At 51.2% G+C, this 13,962-nt stretch overlaps 1 protein-coding gene and 1 pseudogene across 2 annotated transcripts in view; one reads left to right on the forward strand and one right to left on the reverse strand.

Annotated features, from left to right (window-relative positions):
• LOC308610914 (centrosomal protein of 78 kDa-like) overlaps nucleotides 1–13,962 on the forward strand; it is a 558,473-nt pseudogene that overhangs the window by 88,683 nt on the left and 455,828 nt on the right. The gene's annotated exons all lie outside the window — the stretch shown is intronic.
• LOC308610904 (NUT family member 2G-like) lies at nucleotides 1,748–5,065 on the reverse strand (the record flags this gene model as incomplete). The annotated part of the gene is made up of 3 exons (XM_081259894.1): nucleotides 3,961–5,065; nucleotides 2,855–2,983; nucleotides 1,748–1,814 (listed from the first exon to the last, which is right to left on the reverse strand). The coding sequence occupies exons 1-3, from the start codon at nucleotides 4,644–4,646 to the stop codon at nucleotides 1,748–1,750; spliced, it is 882 nt and encodes a 293-aa protein (XP_081116020.1). The 5' UTR covers nucleotides 4,647–5,065.

The raw sequence follows: 13,962 nt of genomic DNA on the forward strand, positions 1-13,962 counted from the left end.
CCTCCTGCAACTGATTCCCAGCTTTGTGACCTTCCCTCCCCTCCCGGCTCCCTATCCTCTCCTTCCTTTCACCCTGCACTGCACCCACCCCAGAACGGGCCCTTCCCCATGCCAGGTGTCCCAGGCAGGGGAGGGATGGACAGCGCTATGTGGCCCTCCTGTTCTGGGGACCTATCTCTCCCCTATTCACTGGGGTCCCTCCGTGCCCTGGTCTTCCTGGGTGTCCCTTGTGTCCCCTGTTCTACCGGGGATCCCTCCCTCCTCTGGCTCCCCTGGGTCATCTGGGTTCCCCTGTCCCCTGGATCACCTGGGGTCCCCCTCCCGTGGGGTCCCCTGGCTCCCTGAGTGTCCCTCTCCCTCCCCTGTCTCACTTCTTCGGGGGTGAGCCCTTCCTCCTGCTCCAGCTCCTTCTCTAGGGCCAAGAGATCCAGCTGTGGGTCTGGGGAAAGCAAATCTGCCAGGAATCCAGGGTGAATGACTGCCTCCACCTAGAACAGAAGAAGAGGCTGTGAGCATCCTTGGCCAGGAGTGGCCTGTGAGACAAGAAGGCCAGGAGGGAAAGTGAAAAGCAGAGACCCACCCCACTGTCCTCCACAAGGCGGGGATGGTCAGCGCGCGCGCGCACACACACACACACACACATGCAAACATGCACATACACAGTCACACACAAAAGAGCACATATACAGAGGCACAAACACAGACACAAAGGCATACACACAGATAGACACAAACATATACACACAAACATCTGCGTAAACCTCCCCTAACACCAGGCTCAGGAACAAGGAGCTGAGCTTAAGTCCCAACGGCCTGAGCAGAACCCAGATCTTGGGTGCTGAGAGTTCCATGCCCTGGCATCTTGCAGACCCCAGTCTCCAGGCCTAGCCTACTTTGGTGACAAAGTCCTCCTGGGAACACAGCTTGTCGATGTAGCTTAAGAGATCCGGGTCCGAGTAGGTGCTGTCCTCTTCCTGCTGCAGCTCATTTCCGTCCTCTCCCCGTTCTGCATCTGAGTCGCCTGTGGCTGAGTGGACGGGCCCCACCAGCGCCTCCATGATGTCCATATACTCCCTCACAGCCTCAGGTGGAATCTCCTCGGGTGCCTTGGGCTCCGGGGGTCGCTGGGACCCGTGTGGCTTCGGGCGGGAGGGCGGGGCCCTGGGGCCGGACATCCTGGGAGCACAGGCTGCGGCAGAGCAGGAGGAAGGGAAGGAAGGTGAGGGGCTCCCGGTCCACCTCCTGACCACCGAGCGCACGCTGGTGAGGGCACTGTTGGGGGACATTGATGTGGGTGTGGGGGGGTCAGGACCACCTGAAGCTTCATGCACAGTTGGAGGGGGGAGGTAAGGGGGCATCTAAGAGAGTCACATGTAAGGAAGTGGGGAACCTCCAATTTTCCAGGGGTGTCCCCATCAAGCCCACTTCTTAGGCAGACTTTGTGTGCAGCCCTTTGACAGGGAGGCGTGAGAGAAGTTACAAAATTGACCAAGTCAATAATACCCCGTAGTGACAAAGGGCATCTGAGACCCCACCCCCCACCCCCCGCCTCGGTGGCTATTTTGCTTGAAAGACCAATGCCCCTGTCTTGAAGGAAGATGATCCACATGGGAACAGTGGCCAACCCTGGGCCCCTGTTACCTGTGCGTTCAACTCCAGTGGGAACCTGGGTGGCTGGCTGAAGGCCCACTTTCGGGGCTGGGGGCCCCCGAGGATCCAGCTTCGGTGGGGCTGGAGGAGGCAGGCCCTACGCGCACTGCATCCACTGCAACTGCTGTACCTGCATCTCCTCCTCGGCCTCAAATTGCATGAACCTGGGGGGTGACGGAGGCACAGGCCACCCTGAGAAAATGGCCTGGGTTCTGGAGCCCAACAAAGGCAGCCAAGAATGAGGGATTGGGAGAGGATGTGCCTTGGGGCTGACAAGGCCCTGTGAGGTGCTGTCCACAGCAGAGAGCTGCTCCTGGAACTGATACAAGATCTGGGACCCTTCCTGCCTCACCAGCACTGGAGAGCATTCAACAGCATAGAGCCAGGTCGCTGCACTGAAACAGGTCAACGGGACACGTGGCTGACCCAGGGGGCACCCTCCTCATGCCCCCCATCCAGAGCCACATGAAGGGCTGACAGCCAGAGGCTGGAACAGGCATGTGTTCCCCACAGGGGTCCTTGCCCAAATCCAGGACCCTGGGTTGGGACTGAGAGTTCTGGAACGTAGACCTGGAGACAGGGCTCAGGAGAGGCTGGACGATGTGGATGCTGAGCTTAGAGGACAGGCCTTCCTTTCCTCTGAGAGGTGCTTGTTTGTTTGGTTTTGTTTCTTAAACCAAGGGGATTACCGTGGAGCAAACACTGGAAGGGCCAGAGACCCTTGGGCTGATGACAGCTGGCTTCCCCAGCCTCTTGAGGGCTGCCAGGGTACCCACTCAGGCCACTTTTCGTGAGGAGAGGGGGTCCCAAATCTATGTCAGTGGCCGCCAGCCAGCCACCACTAAGGAAGCAGCAGGCTGGCGGGTGGAGCTCTTTCCCCAGCCCAGCCCATATGGCCGGAGTTGGACCCCTACTGGACTCACAGCTTCACCCTGCCCCGTCCTGAGACCTTCATGTCAGGGCACGGGTAGGTCAAACTCAGGGGAGGGCAGAGCTCGTGGTGGAGGAAGGACAGAAGACCCAAACTGTTAAGGTGAGGGAGGGGTTTCTGGAGGACTGTAGGGCCTCTGGGCTGCGGGCCCCCTGTTCCGAGCGACAGCCCTTCTCCTTTGTCCTCTCTGATGAGCACCCCCACGGCCAGACCCTGCCCTCACCCACTCGCCTCACCCCCCACGCAGCCCCTGGGCCCAGGACGCTGACTCACTTTTGCGCCATCTCGTAGTAGATCATCCGGTCAGAGTTGCTAATGTGCTGCCATTCCTGCACGGCCCTGCACAGTCCCTCCTCCAGTGTCATGGTGGGCTTCAGGCGGGCCAGGGATCGAAGCGCTGGGCTGTAAGCACTCGGGGTCAGTCTCTGTGCCCAGCCCAGCCCCCACCTGCCTGACCCCACCCACCAATGTGGACCACACATCACTCAACACAGCATGACTGAGCAACAGGAGAGTGAGAGGCAGGTGTCTGGGAGAGCAGAGACAAGCCTTCCCGGCTACGGCTGTCACCGCCTCACACTCACTCGAGGATGACCATCCACTCCCAGGCTAGAGCTGGGACACTGTGCCTTGGGGAGCTCTTTTCCTCTTCAAGGCTGCCTTTTCATAATAAAAATCACCATCATCAATGAGGCGTGGCATGTGCCAGGCAATCTGCTCACACTTCATAGATTAGCCCAAGGAGTCTTCTGCACGGTCCTCTGAAGGTGAAGTGTGATTGTCCCCTTTTTACGAGGGACCGCAGGTTTAGGATGGAAATGCCTGCCAGGCTCACAACTCTAGTGGGAGAGAGCCCATGCCCTTAGGAGAGCTCTACCATCACCCTGTTCCTAGTGGAATTCTCCACATCAACAAAGTCGAGGCGTGCATGAAGCGCTCTCCTGGGCCCCGCGCTCCTCCCCCTTCTCCGAAGTGACCTCCCCCGGCCACGTACACTCAAGTGCTGTATGAAAGGAGACGTCAGCACAGGAGAGTGTGGCATCCACTCCTTGGCTCCTCAACTTACACCACGACCCTCTCTGACTGCAAGTCTTCAGGCCGTATTAGCAGGAGAATCATGGAAGAGCAAGCTGGCTAGACTTACAGGGGGGTGGGGTCAGTTGAGATAAGGCACATTTCAGTCATGATGTCATGGACTGGCAGGCTCGCCCGTATGACCGACAGTGTGCCTTCTCGTGGCGTGGACATCACCCTCACACCTCGCTTCCAGTATCCCTAGAAACCTAACCTGCGAGTCCATCCCCAGTTCCTCTTTATCTAAGAGCTCCGATAAGCTCATGACCCCCTGAGCGTTCATGACCCCCTGAGCGTTCACTCACATGAGAAAGCAGGAAAGAGCTTCTGCATCAGGACTCTGGGGAAGGTGTCTCCAGGCCAGTGGCTTGAGGCGCTGCCACCGTCGGAAGTTACTGTACACGCTCTGGTGGTTAGAGCAGTCCTCCTGCGAGGCATAGGGCTGGTTGGTGTCCAGGCTGCCCTCCCTGGAAGTGCCATGTGGCCATGGCCCAGAGTTCACTGGGCGAATGTTAGGGGCCATCTGGGCAGCTGGTGGTGGAGCTTGAGGAGGAAAGCCTGGGGTCCAGCCTCCCTTGCCAGCCTGAGTAACTCCAACAGCTGGAGCAGTCACAATGGTCTCCATCGCAGGGGTTGCTAAGAATATGGGTGCAGGACATGCAGCACTCCCGCTGAGGGCCCCTGGAGCGCTCCAGTTGAGGGGGCCCTGAGGAACAATAAAGGTCTGAGTCTGGGGGGCCTGCACTGGCCTCCCTTGTGACCTGACTTGGACAGTGAAGTTGCAAGCCCCAGGGGCACTGGGGCCACAGCCACCATTAGCCACCAAAGGCATCCTGGGGAAAGCTGGCAGCCGCAGGCTGCTGCCGGGAGGGAATGCGGGGGTGATGAGAGGTGGCAGGTGCTGCTCCCAGGGTGGCCAGTGCTGGGCGCCAGGAATGGGTGGAGGAAAGGACACTGCCGTGAAAGTAGACAAGGAGGCACCGGGGTTCATGGGGACATCCGTTGCCAGCACTGCAGATGCTGTTGAGGCAAAGGAAAGGAGTGAATGGAGGAGGAGAATGGGCAAGTGGGACTGAGGCTTTCTGCGGCATCAGAGTGTAAATCTCCACAGATGAGAGACTCTTGGACAAGGGAAACTGCAGCGTGCAAATGTCTTCAAGTGATTTTCATGCCCTGACCTCCAGTTGAGAATTATTCCACTGGTGACCCCACGCCCATCCACCAAGCTCCCTGACCCCTGCCTGCCGAGAAGAAATTGCCTCAGCAAGCACTCACTTGGAGAGCCTCCCTAAGGCACACCCTGGCACCTAAGCCTCACAGGCTGTCTCCCAAGACCTGGAGCTGTGTGGACATCCGCTCTGTGAGAAATGCCCCTCAGCCGGCGTACTAGCAGGTGGGGCCTTCTGCAAGGTAAGTTCTAGGCCCCCAAAGGCCCTTTGTGGACAGGCACTGTGTAAAATATTAGGGCCCCACCTCCTCCTCAGTCCTCCTTTTCCTGATGCTCAGTATAAATCCCCTCTTTCTTTCCTAGCCTCACAAAACAAAACAAAATGCTGGAAAATATCTCTAATGGAATCCTGATACAAACCCATGACACTGGCCCAGAAAGCACCTGCATCTCCGAACAACCCACAGCAGATACGTAATGTGGGCCAGGTCCTGCCACCCCTTCCCCAGTGCCCAGAGTCACTGTCATCAGTCAGGAGTTCTGTTCCTAGGGGCTTGGCGTGGTCTGAGAAGTAGGCGCGTATCCCTTAGATTCTGTCATTTCACAGCCAGTGATGGCTGCAGAGGATTAAACAAGGGCCAGGGAATTGTCATGTTACATTGGTCGTGGGAGTATAGACTGCCTGTGGTCCTTCCCCTTCCAGCTCCCAATAATGGAGAGACAATCTGAGATGCAGGCATAAGCCAGATGCCATGGCGATCAAGTTGTCTGAAACACATCCCTGTTCAGGAGAACAAGGTACACAGCACGGTGCACCTAACTCACCAGAACAGATGTCATAGGACGTTTAATAGTAACATAGAAGATCATCTTCCTGATCCTGGGCTACACTCCTTCCCCCTTTAAAAGAGGAAGCAGCCTTCATAGACATTCCACCCGAAACAACCCCACTCCACATCTGTTCCCTGTCCGTGAAGGAGTGACATGAAATAGGAACAAACTCTTCCTCTCAAGGCAGCCTGAGGGTCCACCATGAGATACTGGACAAGATGAAGTAGGTCTGAAGTACTGCCATTCCACAAAAGGAAGAACAATTAAGAGCAACTCAGGAACCTGAGCCCTCTCTTGGCTGAAGTTACACGTAACGGTTGCCCATCCCCTGTTGAATCCAAGGCAACAGTTACCTGAACTGACAAGTGAGCTCTGGGCTGGGAGGAGTGGACGAGGTGTGGGCTGCGGCAGTTAGAGTAACCCCCTGCCTAGCTCTCGGAGAGGACACTTCACTGCAGGTGTGGCCACACACAGCCCCATTGAATAGTTTTCTCACCAAGACCATCTCTCCCCACGGCCCCCTGAGATACAGTATGCTCCTGTTCAAATCCCTTTGCAAGATGTGGTGAGGCAAGCTTCAGGTGCCTCAGGAACACAATACAGCTCTAGGCTTTCCTCATGACCCTCCCTGTGTCACCACCAGGACATCACACACATCCTTACACACACGTTTCAAAGTGGCTTGTCTCCCTTCTAGAAAGAATCAGACTGTCTGCTGCCATCCTTTCTCCATAGCCAGGGCACTTCCTCTGGATCCACCTCCAACGACCCCTCCTCCCCAGGGCAGTCTCAGGTTTCTTCAGGCTCCCCAGTCTCCCCAGGTGAAATGTCCTTGTGCGTCCAGTGCTCTCTTCTCCCTCTACTTCAGTCCAACTAGGTGCCCACAGTTAAGTGTAACGTGTGAACCTGAAGGATGTGAGGATGGCAGGGTCTCTGAGAACACACCCCCAGCCTATAGGCTTACCTCCTATTGAAGCCATCCTGCAGGCTTGGGCACGAACTACTGCTGCCTGGTAGCCGCAATGAGAAAAGTCAAGACCAGGAGCCAGAGAGCGACCTGCTTCAGCAAACGCTCGGGATCCAAGTCAACGAGGGACACGTTTGAAAGTAAACCGGAAAATGCGGGCTGAACCGTTCTGCGGTGGGGGAGGGGCAGAGGGCACGTGGGTCGGGGTGGCGTGCGCTGGGGGGACATTCCACGAGGGCTCTGGCAGGTAGGCAAGAACCGGAAGTTCCTTCCACCTCCCACAGTGGCAACACAATTGGCGTGTGCCTCTTTAGGCAGTTTATAAACTGTTGTTTTGATTCACGGCACCGAGGTTGAGCATGACAGTCCCTTCCTTTCACGTCTTTATCCATCAACCTAGGTTTTTTTTGTTTGTTTGTTTGTTTGTTTTGCGGTACGCGGGCCTCTCACTGTTGTGGCCTCTCCCGTTGCGGAGCACAGGCTCCGGGCGCGCAGGCTCAGCGGCCATGGCTCACGGTCCCTGCTGCTCCGCGGCACGTGGGATCTTCCCAGACCGGGGCACGAACCCGTGTTCCCTGCATTGGCAGGAGGACTCTCAACCACTGCGCCACCAGGGAAGCCCTGGAGGTTTTATAATGAAGGAAAACTTAAATGATTTGCAACCAATAACTTCATACTAGAGGAATGGTGAGGCAAAATATTGTACCCAGGCACTCGAGAAAGGCAGGCTTCCTTGTTGCTTCCTCCCTTTGTTCAGTCATTCAACCAATTATTTACAAGATTCTCACTCATAATTCTGATACAGTATTTGAAGGACTCTTCTCAAGGCCACTGATACAAAAATTGCACTGTGCAAAAATTAGCCAGTCCCAATTCTGCAATCACCTTTGTAATACTTCAAAATCCTACACCCCACAGACAGAGATAATCAAATTAGCCCAAATGTAACTTGGGAAGACCAGTCACAGAAGGGAGTATCTAAAAGTCCTTTGGATCATGATCTCTGACTATTCCTGCACAGAAGGTGGGGGCGGGCATTGACTACTGAGAAAAAACATCTCTGGACATGCATCACAAGCCTCAGAAGACAGTTCATCTTCCACTCAATCACGAAACATTAAAGAAACGAAGAGATACCATGTTTGTGTCTTGTGGAGTTTTCAAGTCTGCACTTGGAGGCGCTTAGTGCTGTTACATGTGAGGGGTCTTCAGAGGCATCCTGTTGAGTGAGAAATGCTCTAATCTTGCATTTGACCAGAAGGCGGATCTGATGATTGCAGTTTCTTTGGGAAGTATTACAAAGTCAGGTCAGTAAGTTGATCCCGCTACTATTTTTGTTGTTGTTGTTGTTGTTTTATTGTCAACTGAAATTCTGCAAGATATTATAAAAAAGGAGGAAGGGAAAATAAAATTGTTCCCATACTACCTGTTGAAATTGGCCCAGATTGTCAACTCTTTCTCAAAATTATTTTTTAAAAAAACCCCAAAACCGTACAAAGGAAACACCTGTGAACACGGAGAAAAAATATTCTAGTAGAGTAAATGCGTTGGAAAAACTCTAGGAACGGAGTCAGGAGACAGTATCTTAAGAGTGTTTCCCAGGTCTGAAATTCTTTGCTAGCATTGTTCTTTAACGGAAACTTCAGGTGTGCTAGGAAAAAGGACCTACTGTTTTTTGAAAGGCATTAACAAGAACCAAGGAACGGCAGTCCAAAGGGCATGAAAGTACTTGCCCCAATTTGAGGCCACTGTGCTTACAGCGGAGCTCTCCAGAACTCTTTGTAGCTAAGTGCATGGGTTTCACGAGTGCAATATAAAACTCACGAGTGCACATTTCACAAGAGCTGGTTTTAAGAAGAGACCGTCACGAAGGTTCCCAGCGAGGAGCGTCGCCAGAGAAGTTCCGCAGCTTGCCCGACCCTCCATTTCTGTCCTCTCCTGCAGAGACCTCCTAGGCCCGCGCACCCCGCACCTGCACGCCCGCGCACGCCTGTGCACGCCCACTGGGGCGGGGCTCTCGGGCACGGCGGACCGCCGTCCTCCAACAGCTCCCGGCGTCTGCTGGGGCAGTTTGCTCCGGAAGACAGGAGCGCATGCGCGAGCGCGGAGGGTGGGGCCCCAATGGCTGTCCGGCGGGGGAGGGGCCTGTCATGGCGGCCTGTAGAGTCAATTCTAGGAATCCTGAGGTAAGGGGTACGGGGACTTTTCACCCCTCAGGTGTCACCGCTCTGCACTGTTGTTCACCCTGTGGGTTATTTGTGCCCTTGTCCATGTAAGGAGACTCCCCACAATGTGGATTCACGCCCCCATAGAGCTCGATTCCCTTGAGATGTTTACCCCAGGATTATCGGCACCACTGGGGAGCCGGCTGCATGAAGGGTTCAGTGATTGCGGGGCCTACAGTGGGGGCTAAATAGTGTGTGCGAGCTATTAAACAGGTGCCGTTCTAGTCTGCACGTTGTGAAGAGTACAAAAGCTAGAGGGAAAGTTCTTGCGAGTTGAAAACCCTCATCTGGTTCCGAAGGTGTAGCTCAGGTGATTGGAAAATGAGTGAAGATGGAAGGAACACACTCATCGTTTCACTAGTGTCTTCCTTCTTATCATAAAAACATCAGTCAACACTTAGGTTCAAACTGCATTCTTTTGTCGGTGATGCGAGCAACTTTGCTGAATGTGGTAATAAACATGTATTTGTAGTCTGGTGTCAAATCATGATTGATTTGCAAGCATAGATGGGGTCTGTACATACTTAATTGGTTGGTGGGAATCTGATAGGTAGTCAAATGTGTGGGTTGGTTTTGTCCGTGGGTATTTGTGTTTGAAGGGAGGTCATGCCTGTGTCTTTGTGAGAGTGTGTAAGAGTGAGTGTTGTATTTGGAGGGTGTTGAGATGTGACGCAGGCATACTCAAGGAGTTGGTGGTTAGGTGTTTGTAATTTGGTGTTTGGGGAATATGTTTACATGTGTTTTTTTCACCCCTGAATTTGGGGATTTGTGTGTGTGTAATGGTGGATTTGGAAGGATTATCTGCATATGCGTAAGGGCCATGTCAGGAAAAGTAGTGGTGTATATTACTTTGGGTGTCCAGTCTGTTAATTTTGTATATTTGGGGAATGTAGGCTGATCATTTGTGTATTCAGGGCATGTTGTATGGTTATGGGGTGTTTGTGGGTGTGCATTTTCAGGAGCTGTGTATGTATATTTGGATGTGTAGAGGGCAAGTCTGTGACTATTTTATGGGGCTGGTGGATGTTGAATGTGTAGGTATGTTGTGTTTGTATGATCCTGTATTCTGCAAGATGGCAGAGTTCATTCTGTGTGAGAGGTTGGGAATATGGGGTTATGTATACGCCAGTAGTGTGGTACTGTATGTGTATTTGGAACAAAGGGCATATAGGGTGACATTATTGCCTATTTGTAGTGTACTGGGTAATTGTGGTTCTATTTGGGACTTGTGGAGAGTTGTGTGTTAAATGAGTTTGTGTGTGTATTCAAGGGGCATGGCCACTTGGAGGAATATTTGCTGAGGCTGTGCATTTGTAATTTTCAGTAGGAGCCTCTTAGGCTTATGTATTTGGGGAAGTGAGTATATGTGTATCTGATAGAGAGGTGGGGTTCTATGTTTCTACAGGGAAGATGAACAATTGCATTTGTATGTATTAGAAATATGTGATACGGGTATTTGTTAGTACTTGCATATGTGTGAGCTGGCTCCTGATAGCTAGGGATAATTTGATATATGGAAGTTGTTTCATAAATGGTTTGCTGGAGATATTTCCATGTATCTTACTTGTGTATTCTAATCCGTGTGCGTGTCCATCATCAGGTGCATGCATTATCAGAGTTTGTTCATAAGGTATGGAGTTGTTAGGAGTATTCAAAGTGTATTTCTTTGGAGAACGCTAGGGTGTTTATACATGTGTTTGGTAGGAGTAAGAGGTGGTCTGTCTATATATTCAGGGTGAGGGTAGAAACATATATATATACACACACACACATATACAGTTTGTATGTTGGAGTAGTGGTGGGGAGCTTGTATTCTGGAGAGGTAGCATAATGTATAGTGTTTGGGAGGGGATCCATATGTTCAGGGGTTAGGAATATTTGCATGTGTGTGTCCATAGGTGTGTGAGAATTGTGTATGTATATTAGTAAGACTGCAGAGGTTGTCGGTGTTTTTCTGTTTTGAGTGTGTTTGAGCATTTGGGGTGTATACTCATGAGTAGTTTGTGGATGTGTGTATTTGTGATTTGTGGGTGTAGCAGGAGGCTTCGAGTCCTCTATGTGTCTATTTCAAAATGTAATGCCTGAAGAATTTAGTGGTGTTGCTTGTATGTGTGTTCTCAGTATTAGTGAGGTGGACTTATATGGACAGTTGACCCTTGAACAACATGGGTTTGAACCACACGGGTCCACTTATAGTGGATTTCTTTTTCAGTAACTACTACAGGACTACTACAGGATCCATGGATGCAGAGCCACTGCATGGAGGGTTGGCGCCCTAACCCCCAAGCTGTTCAAGGGTCAGCTGTATTTGATCAGTATAGATTATTTGTGTCTGTGTGTGTGTTTGAGTTCCTGGGGCTTCTGGGGTATGTATTCTGTGGGACGTGAGAGTTTAGTTTGTGTGTTTGGAAACCAGTAGGCTGTGTGGGTTCTGTGTGTGTGCAGGAGTCCTGCAGTCTATGTATTTTAGGGCCGTGGGATTGCATATGGGTCTTTTTTTGGGTTGCACATGAGACAGTTGTGTACTTGGTGACCCTGTGTGCTTAGGTACTCAGTGTGTACATCTGGATGGCATATTGGTTGCACATGTTTGTTTTCAGGCCCATGTTGTGTGTGTATATATAGTTGTGAGAGTGGAATGTGAATATTCAGGGTGAGTAAGGTTTCATCTGTAAAAATTTAGGTAGTAAGAGGTGGTCTGTTTGTGTATTTATTCAGGGTGAGGGTGTGTGTTCAGGAGATATATATATATATATATATATATATATATATATATATGTACAAACACAAATGTGTATGTGGTGTCCTTTTGGTTATATATCTGTGGTGGGAGTTGAGAGTTCTCCTTGGGGTGTAAGTGGATTCTGTGCACATATTCACAGGAAAAGTTATGGGATGTGCTGGAACTGGTTCATACTGTCTTGGGAGAGTCAATGGTGCATATCTCTTCCCAGCTGTGTGTTTAGTGATGTCAGGTGGGTAGCTTGAAATTGGTCCTGCTGGGAATATTTATACCATGTAGATACCATAAGTGAAGTCTTTCCCGCCTTTCTCGGAGAGCTTTTTATCAAGCACTTAGCAGCGTACCACTGATGTGCGTGTTTGGATTGTGTATGTGTGAAGCAAGAATATTTGGGCATCGGTGGGTACGTATGGGACCCTCATGTGAATTGTAAGTGGGGCATCTGGGGCTATGGGCCCTTGTATATGTGCATTGACCCTGGTAATTGTGAATCATTGCATTGCTCCTATCAGGTTGGTCTGTTCTTTAGGGCCAGAGAATCCCCATAAATGTTGTTGATTCCCAGTAGAAATCATGCAGATGGATACAGGCGTGTCTGTACCTTAGGCAGGTGGACACTTCTTCAGCATTTGTGTGGTCCTAGCATCTGGGTCCCTAGAAGGGGGCGCCTGGCGGACAGATGGCCATGCAGAGCAGAACCTTCACAGGTGTGTTGTTGGCATGACAGGCAGCAATCAGAAAGTCATGGGGCTTCCTGGATAGGAGATCAGATGACCAAGGGCTCTCCCAGGAAAACCCCCTGAGAATCAGTTGGACAGCTACAGGCGTTCCTGGCTCTTCTGTGGCACAGCGGACGTGCAAGGACACCCTCCACATGGGGTCCAGAGCCATGTGTCCCTGAGCCCAACTGCCCCAGGGTGGTGGGAACTGTTGCATATCAGGCTGGTCAACTGTATCACTAGGTCTCAACCAACCTGTCTCATGGAAACCTAAGTCCTCACGGATAGGCAGGACCTCTAGGGATCACTGAGCTGACAAGGACAGAGGTAGGGAGGCTTTGTCACTGAGGGAGAGTTGGGGACTGAGACCTGGAGAGCCTGGGGAGTCCCACTCTGAGGAGATGTGGCTCTGATGTTCCCAAACCCTTTAGACATGTTCTCTGTTCTTTTCTGAAGGCTCAAGATGCTTCTAGCAGTGAGAAGCTTATCTCAGTTTCATGTTTCTCTGATAGCATGAACTGACGGTTTTATTCACTCTTCCACATCGAGCTGCAAACCCATCAGAGGGAACCATGTGATCGTTGTAGCCACCAGCTGACCCCACAGCCACCTTGTGCCTGCCTTGGACCCACCCAAGCATTTCTGAGCCTTCTTTATGGTGAGTCTTGTGGCCTTTTCTCCCTCATTGTGACTCCTCCTGCCAATAAAACATGCTGTGAATGTTAACAAAAGGAAAGCTGCACTAGAATTGGAGTCTGGAAGGCCCGTAGAGGGAGCTCTCATGCCGTGCCACTCATCATCAATTACCCCAACAGGAAGAGGTCATTTACTGACCCCAAAGAGGAAGTGCAACCACTTTACTACCCCAGCTGGAGGAGGGAAGACTTCCTTCCTGGCCAGCAACAAGAAATAGAAAATAGAAATAGCTAATAGAAAATTCCGCAGTTTAGCCAATGAGACGCCGTTGTCACCTGAAGTTTTACTTTCCTCCAGTGAACTTTCATTTTTTCCCTTGATGATGACTTTCTTTCCTTGTCCCACCCTCCTTACTATACAAGTCTTCTGGGACTTCCCTGGTGGTCCAGCAGCCAAGACTCCACGCTTCCAATGCACGGGGCATGGGTTCGATCCCTGGTCGGGGAACTAAGATTTCCACATGCCATGTGGCATGGCCAAAAAAAAAGAAAGCCTTCCATGTTGTGTAACCCGTTGGAGTATCTCCCTTTCTATCAGATGAGATGCTGCCTGATTCATGAATCGTTTAATAAGGCCAATTTATTCAAAATTCAAAGTAAATCTTCCAATTTACTCCGTTAAATTTTGTTTTTTAATACATTGGGGGCATGCAGAGGTGGCCACTAACAGTTTAATATGTATCCCTCCAGAAATGTTCTGTATAAAAATATGTATGTGCACTTTTCTAAAATTCACTCTTATGATTGCTACTGCTAACAAGATGATTTTATGATTAAATGCTTATCTTTTTAAAAAGAAAAAGGTAAATATATTGGTGGCAGTGATGGGATCTGAAGCAAATTTCTGATAAGATTTGGGACAAGGAGGAACAGGTGTGGTGCCCACAACTCCTTTGAGTTCACTGTCTTTCTTGCCATTCCTGAAGGTTGTTGGTAAGCTCCTCTTGGTTTGAGCTCCA

This window comes from Mesoplodon bidens, assembly GCF_964165515.1.
Source record: "Mesoplodon bidens genome assembly, contig: HAP1_SCAFFOLD_96, whole genome shotgun sequence".
NCBI classification, from domain to species: domain Eukaryota; kingdom Metazoa; phylum Chordata; class Mammalia; order Artiodactyla; family Ziphiidae; genus Mesoplodon; species Mesoplodon bidens.